At 41.6% G+C, this 8,229-nt stretch overlaps 1 protein-coding gene across 1 annotated transcript in view; it reads right to left on the reverse strand.

Moving 5' to 3' along the window:
- Window positions 1–2,621, reverse strand: part of LOC118422705 (HIV Tat-specific factor 1 homolog) — a 32,013-nt gene extending 29,392 nt beyond the window's left edge. Inside the window, 2 exon segments of the mRNA XM_035830413.1 lie at window positions 865–1,039; window positions 2,436–2,621. Of these exon segments, the coding sequence (XP_035686306.1) occupies window positions 865–1,017 (153 nt within the window). The 5' untranslated portion in view covers window positions 1,018–1,039; window positions 2,436–2,621.
- Between the last annotated feature and the right edge of the window lie 5,608 nt (window positions 2,622–8,229).

The following is an 8,229-nucleotide window of genomic DNA, read 5'->3' on the forward strand; positions in this document are numbered from 1 at the left end:
GGGGTCTAACTAAGAACATACCGTACCTTAGGAAACCAGGCCAGTTTGTCCTGGTCCCACTCGTACACCGTGCCATCGTCAGGGTCTGTGTAAGTGAAGGGGTCTAACTAAGAACATACCGTACCTTAGGAAACCAGGCCAGTTTGTCCTGGTGGGTCTAACTAAGAACATACCGTACCTTAGGAAACCAGGCCAGTTTGTCCTGGTCCCACTCGTACACCGTGCCATCGTCAGGGTCCGTGTAAGTGAAGGGGTCTAACTAAGAACATACCGTACCTTAGGAAACCAGGCCAGTTTGTCCTGGTCCCACTCGTACACCGTGCCATCGTCAGGGTCTGTGTAAGTGAAGGGGTCTAACTAAGAACATACCGTACCTTAGGAAACCAGGCCAGTTTGTCCTGGTCCCACTCGTACACCGTGCCATCGTCAGGGTCTGTGTAAGTGAAGGGGTCTAACTAAGAACATACCGTACCTTAGGAAACCAGGCCAGTTTGTCCTGGTCCCACTCGTACACCGTGCCATCGTCAGGGTCTGTGTAAGTGAAGGGGTCTAACTAAGAACATACCGTACCTTAGGAAACCAGGCCAGTTTGTCCTGGTCCCACTCGTACACCGTGCCATCGTCAGGGTCTGTGTAAGTGAAGGGGTCTAACTAAGAACATACCGTACCTTAGGAAACCAGGCCAGTTTGTCCTGGTCCCACTCGTACACCGTGCCATCATCAGGGTCTGTGTAAGTGAAGGGGTCTAACTAAGAACATACTGTACCTTAGGAAACCAGGCCAGTTTGTCCTGGTCCCACTCGTACACCGTGCCATCGTCAGGGTCTGTGTAAGTGAAGGGGTCTAACTAAGAACATACCGTACCTTAGGAAACCAGGCCAGTTTGTCCTGGTCCCACTCGTACACCGTGCCATCGTCAGGGTCCGTGTAAGTGAAGGGGTCTCCGTGCTCCTGGTGGTGCCGCTGGATCTCCTCCTGCTGCAGCTGGAACTCAAAATCCTCCTCGGCTGCAGCCATGCTGGGTGGGAGGGGGGTGTTCCTGGGGGAGAGAAAAGAAATTTAGATAGTGAAACAAAAAAGGGAGTAGAAACAGACAGAAACATATATACAAATATTCTGACTCCTGGGATTCCAACCCGTGCCAAATCCTAGCCGCTAGCTAACAAACCCAGCACACAACCGATTCGGCCAAAAGCCTGACAGGCATTTGGTATGGTCGGTTGATGGTGCTTGAACCCCACTCTTATGTTACTACTCCCCCTGTTCTTTTCAACATACGCCCTCAAACCTCGGAGTTTGATATCCCTGTGTGGCACATCTCTAGTCTGTTTACTCACAGTCTTGGAAAAGATACTAAGAAGTCGACCGATGATGATGTTGTGGTAAGCACCTCGGTGTGATATGAGTTCTAACCAGCTGGTGTGTGCCTGTGAAGCTGGTGTGTTTACACTGAATGGCATGTGTATTCCAATTGAAAAATCTAGATTTAGAAGATTGTATATTTATGTATAGATCCCGATCAGAGTCCCTGTTGACAGCTAGGAATGGGTTACGGTGGTCTTGCACTTATAAATCTTGAGTTTGAATTCAATCTATTGATCTTAAGGGGCTTGAATTGACATTCTCATGCTCCAATTCTCAATCTCATGATCTTTTAATTATAATAATAATCATCATCTGGTATATTTTGCCAGCCAGTAGGTACCCAAAGTATGAGTAATGAGGCTGTTTAACGTGGTCGAGGCACCTCCTCGAGCACGGGACCCCCGTTTTACGTCCCTCCCGGAAGACGATTTCGTGGAAAGCTTCGTGAGGCTACAGCAATCCGGACGTCCTTGGTTGGTCCCCCATCCAAGCACTATCCGGACCGTGCGTTGCTTAACTTCCGAGATCGAGGGATCGGGTGTACCAACGCGCCACGCGGCCGTAGCAATGGATTACAATCCTACGTAGTCCTGACATGTAACAGAGCTACAGTGATGATTGTTTCCTATCTACTCTAGCTTACTGACATGCTTACCTCGTTATCTGGAGGTCGTGACAAGAAGAATATACATGTACCTTCACTAGTAGTAGTAGTGCATTCGTACTCTATCAGAGTCTATGGAAGTTGTGTAACGTGTTTGGAGGAAAATTTCCTTTTATCTTACAATTTTAAGAAGGGTGCTGCACCCATCCGCATTCTGTAAGTGTAACTAGAGCTATCATACGTGCTCCGGCAAACGACCTATAAATAAACATGTCTATGTGAATGACAAATCATGTCCGCACCTTACAGAAACTTTATACACTGGAGTTATGTTTATACAGGCAAATAAAATAGCAGCTCACGAAACGCCCCCCTCCCCACTGCTTCACACTGCACATAAATAAAGCTGCTGTAGACAAGTTATCCCCTAGATTTAAATATTCTAGATCGTTCTGCTATCACTTACAGTTAGGGAACCTCTGACACAGTAACCTACGCGGTCCAAACGCTGGCAGGTCCTCAACTTGGCGCGTTTTCACGTCGTCTGGACGTTCGTTCGTACCACTATCATGTACAGGCCTGTTTTACGGCAAGAAAACAAGGCCGTTTTGCGACTTTTTTTATGTCGTAATCGTCCACTGGCAGAAAACTGTCGTAAAATTGGTACGTAATCAAAAATTTTTTCAGGTGGTCGGCATCGTGTTTCTCCACGCGGTGCTTTAACTACAGTAAGCATATATGATAATGTGTCCCCAAAGTGACATAAGTTGCTTGGACAAAGCATGGTGAAAATTAATCGTTTACCTCGATGCATGGTCCACTCTGTAGCGCTGTTCTATGAACCCGGTAAGTCATCTTTGCCTAAAGCTCAAAGAACGTCAGTCCGGGTGCCATGCTGGATCATGCTGGTAACCTTACCTTGTATTAAAAAAGGAGCTTTCATCAACGATTTAAGTCAATTTGGATGAACAAAATCATATTTCTAGCTCATGTATGCACGTCCGGTATCGCACTATGATATCGAAAATGTCAATATAGCCTGGCGGGAAAAAAAATCGTATTTGTTTATCAGGTTCATCCTGTCAATAATGAGGAACTGTATTTGCGCAATACCTTTTCCAGTAGTGGGAATAATGCGAACTTTTATGATAGGGTTATCCTTTTAACGCTCAGATTTTTCTACTACTAGATCATCCTGTAAATAGCTTCATGCTAGACCATGGAAAACTGCAGGGCTGGGGCTAATGACATGACGATATTGATCAGTGTATCACTGCCTTTAATAGAAGTTTATTTGCAAGTACATGGTATACACATAGTGACAATGGACAGTCATAAACAATATTTTAATCTAATACTAGTGTTGGCTATTTCTAAACAGGTTGGGTTTGACTTCTTTTTTGGAAGCAGAGGGAGACGAAAAGCCCCACATTTTCTAAAATTTGTGGGTTCTGCGATTTCAAGAGAAAAGTGGCTTTCTGTTCGTCTGTCAATGTGGGGAAGTTGGGATAATAATTTGTGACTTCTCTAAACAGAGTGATTCTTTCGGTTACGTTGAATGAACATTTGGAAATGAAATGTGTTTCGTCTCCCACTGCTTTAGATGTACAATATTTACAAATCCTTTACACACACTGGTAATCTCTTATATCTCCCTCTTTCCACTTCAAGAGGATGAGCGCTAATTCTGACTTTGCTTATTGTGGAGCGCAGCTCGAAATCAACTAGTTCTAAGTACTTCTCTCTAGCGTATACAGATTTACAAGTTTTGTAGAATCTCAGCTTACCGGTATCTATACTTATATTATGTAGAGACGTCTGGATATACATATTGGTAATTCTGTTCCTTATCATATTACATACATATACAGGGTCACAGAGTGAGTTGTCAGAGTACCAGAGATAAGAATATCCACTATAATCAAGTATATCTTTAACACGCTGTAAAAGCGATCTTCTCCGGCCGATATTAATCAATCCTGTTAATGTTGGTTAGATTTGTACTGTTGACCTGATCAGTCTTTCACTACGTGTATTGTAGTGTAACAGTGGGGGTTTCAAGTAGCGCTAACCGACTATGCAAACGGCTGTCAGGCTTTTGGCTCGATCAGTTATGCTGCTAGTGTAGTGATCTGACGGCCTGGACAGTCAGGATATTTGTATTTATTGTTTCTTTCTGCTCAAAAACGCCCCTCTTGTCGTTTCAATTTACTGCGCTATATTGACAGTATCATCCTGCACTGACAAAACCAATCGGTTTAGCATGATTGGTCTTATCAACTTAGCTACTTCAAGAATTTAAGAAGTTTGAGTTCCTAAAAGGGCCCTAGACGGATATATGGGAAATACATGGTTCCTCAATCTACTGAAAAATAATTTGAATACCTGGATTTCGAAGATAAATACATTTGAATTTGATGTGTAAAAAAGCCACATTTGCGGCACAAAAGTGGATTTATTTATGTGTACACGAACGTGTATTGAGACTTGGTCTTGAACTACTTGTGTATTACAGGTAAGTTACTGTAGGCCTAACTCTGGAAGTCAGGTCCACCGTTAGTACCTATATACAGTATAGCTAAATTTAGATAGCAGAAGAGAGCACGTACATCCAATCACAAAAATTGGATTTGACGATTATGTGTATATGTAGGCTGTACACGAACCAGCCTTGAACTACTTGTGTATTACAGGTAAGTTACTGTAGGCCTAACGCTGGGTGTTAGGTCCACAGTTAGTAGTTATATATAGATAGATAGCAGAAGAGAGTACGTAAATGATAAATCCAATCACGAAAATTGGATTTGACGATTATGTACGTATATGGGCTGTACACAAACCAGTATTGAGACTTGGCAACTACTTGTGTATTACAGGTACGTTACTGTGGGCCTACTCTGGAAGTCAGGCTCACCGTTAACAATACATAGCTAGCAGAGGAAAGCTCTTAAATCCAATCACCGTAAAGAATAAAGCACTCTAGATTTCGGTAATCGTCACAAAATGTGTTGAAAAGTCCAATCGAAAACTTAAAGAAATTTCTCTTGTCCCAGTCTTAAAGCTATCATCCGTTCTTGAAACCCTCCTGTCCTTTCTCTTTACTATCTTACTTTGTCAGTTCTGTGTCTTTTGACGGTTTTCCCGAGTGTTCTCAAAGTCAAGGCGATAACCTCTCGATCCCGTCACCACAATTAGTCGCGCCCCGCGGCGGAAACGGGCGATAACGGCGCCCGAATCTCTCCCGGATTGTTCCAAAGGTCGGCGTCCTAATCCCAGCTGTTAAATTCCTGCCGGAATATCGGAGACGCTATTTTAGATAAGGGCTGGGATCGATACTCGGGATGCGCTCCTCTTACTAATTAATGTTGATGCGCCTCTGGGAGATCCCCAGGAGGAAGTTGACAGGATAGTTTTGTGCAAAGTTGGATCTTTGATTGTCTCGATTCTTCCCGATGGAATTTACCACCGGATGGATTATAAAGAGTACAGTGAGCTTCTTGTTTTCACCCCAGGTGTACAAACAAAGAATTATCCTTGGCAGCTTCTCTTCCCTTGAGCAGAGTTTCTTTTTTTTTTTTTAATTTAAAAAAACAACAACATTTTATTCTTCATTCACAATGATACAATTAGTGATACAATCAAGTGTGCAAGTAACCATGGTAACAAACAATAACAAAAATAGATTACGTCAAATATACATATACATATAACGAGCTATTATAGTTCACAACATGTCCCCTGATATTATGATAGTCATCAAGTTCATGGTAACCATAATGTAACTTAGTACCTCTTTACAATGACCGTTGGTACTAAAACACTTAGCTCCACTCCCATCATAAAATGCAACAAGTAAGTGCTCACGAAGGGAGAACAAAAGTATTAAATGGCAAGTATCGAAATACAGATAAAAGCGGATACATCTGCAACTCAACAGTACCAGTCATACTGCCAGCTTGTGGGCAAGACAGCAATTACTCATGACTTTGTCTTTCTTATTCCATACTCCATATGTTTAGAAAACATGGATATTTCAATTCATGTACAACATTAACATTGAGCAGAGTTTCTGTGATTACGCTTATTTCCTTGTTGACTCCGTGCCAACTTTTTTTTGTAGTTATTTGAATATATACTGTCGGTAGATTGGCATGTAGTGAGTGGAAAGAGTAACAGGAATTCAGTACAGTTCAGAACTGGTAGAACTAGTGGTTAATCAGGACACGACAGACTATGTGGCATTGCACTCATGTTAGTAACTTATTTTGACAGTGCCACATGGCCACTTGTTCATGAGGAGATATTGTTTAAAATGTTTTGCCTTTTTTTCGTTTTAATGCCTGTAATAGATACGTAAACCAGCCCTTGCAACACTGCTTATATATCTAGATGTGTCTAATGTATGTTACAATGTTCAGTCCATGAATGAGCTATAATGACTTTACAAATTAAAAAAGAAGAGTTACATGTCGCTCCCATATTTACTTACAGTTTTAGACATGTCGATGAGTATTCATAATGATACTTAAAATGATTGCAAATTTTATCTACCTTAGAATGTACTCTTTCTTTGGTTACTATATCATACCGTGAAGTTGAATTTTACTCCCATTTCTGCTGTAATTTGCTACGTATGTATTTTTTACGTTTGAAAAATGTTCCATTTCTTTTCCACTTAATGAAGTGATATTTCATTTTTGCGTCAAGGACATATATAAAACCCCACGCAGCACTTCTCGTGCGGAAAGACTATTTGTACCTGACAGAGACGGTTAGCCATAAATAAAACATACCGCCATTGATATGTCATTTTCCCTTTCCCCAAAATTACAGGGAAGCAGAACTGACACTTACCATGAACGGAAAATAACGTGTGATCGCATCATCATGGTATAAGAGCTTAGGAGGGGCCCAGATATTATTACAAACTTGAGATGATGAAGTAGCTCTTGAGGGCATTTTCGTACCTCGTACATATGTACGGGTTTGATTGAAACTACACGTGGGTCAAGTACTTGCAAGAGCATACTGCTAGAATATGGGGGGGGGGGGCACACCATATTTCTTCTAGATCCAAAGACTAGGCATTACCATACTCCATGGGTTATTACAATTTACAATTGTGGTAAACCGTTCTTAGACTTCACCGGATAATTATTCAATTTCAATCACCAACCTTACTACAACCGACTACTTACTAAGATTACTAACATTATTTTTTTAACAAAGACTGTGATTAAGGGAAGGATAGTAGAGACTGCAATACACTCGGCGTCACACTTTTTTTTTCTAGTGTTGTTCTTTGCTTCCTCTGCTCCGGTCCCATTTTTAAGAGTAGCGTGTTTTGTGCTTTGCATACCCCAGCCTTTTATAATTGCAATGTGCACTTTCACTGTAGTTTGTATCATAAACTCCCGATCTTTGGCATCGTTTCCTACTTGCAAAGGTGCTGCAATACTTTTAATGATATATAGTTTACAGTTGTAAAGGATTTTAGAGTCAGGTTCTCTAGCTACTGGTGACTCTTGCATTGTCAAACCGTTTTCTATTCATACAATGATCAGTTAATGAAAAGTGTCTGAGCTCCCAGAGCTCCCTACATCTCATCTAGCGTCAGTACAATTGACGTCAAATGCCTTCTATTCACAAACTGTATTCATGTTCACGAGCTCACCACACAAAACCTTCTAATGATTTAGTTGAAAGATTGCCAAGTTCTTTTCAACTGGAGCGTGCACGGATAAAGCACTGTGCGCATACATTTTATTCCTCCTTTCAGTGTATAAAATCGGCGACCCCTCTTCCGATGATTGTATCACACTTACTCTCGCGTGGTCTCTTCGTTTACGAGAATTCTAGTCGTAAACTTGCCTGGAAACTGCTTACACAGCGTCCGTAAAGTTGGCACCGTTAAACACATCCAGTGTGCGGATCAACACGTTTATGTTGGGGGCGTTTAAAGGATTTCCAGGCGTGCTCTTGAAGGAGTGATTTTATCCCAACAATTCATTTTCCATTTCATAGTGACTATGCTGATCTACGGAGTCGGCTTACACAAAACGAAGTACAATTAGAACTGATACATAACCGGATAAAAACCATATTACAAGCCCCCAGAATGAGAAAAACCGGCTATTAAACACCTTTCTTGAGAAGAAAGCTTCTATAGTTCGTATATGACAGACATGGAATGTACGGTTAGTATCGAGGTTTTAATTCATAAAGAGAGACAGACGTTTAGAGAACAGTGATAAATCCAT

This window comes from Branchiostoma floridae, chromosome 9, assembly GCF_000003815.2.
Source record: "Branchiostoma floridae strain S238N-H82 chromosome 9, Bfl_VNyyK, whole genome shotgun sequence".
Taxonomy (NCBI): domain Eukaryota; kingdom Metazoa; phylum Chordata; class Leptocardii; order Amphioxiformes; family Branchiostomatidae; genus Branchiostoma; species Branchiostoma floridae.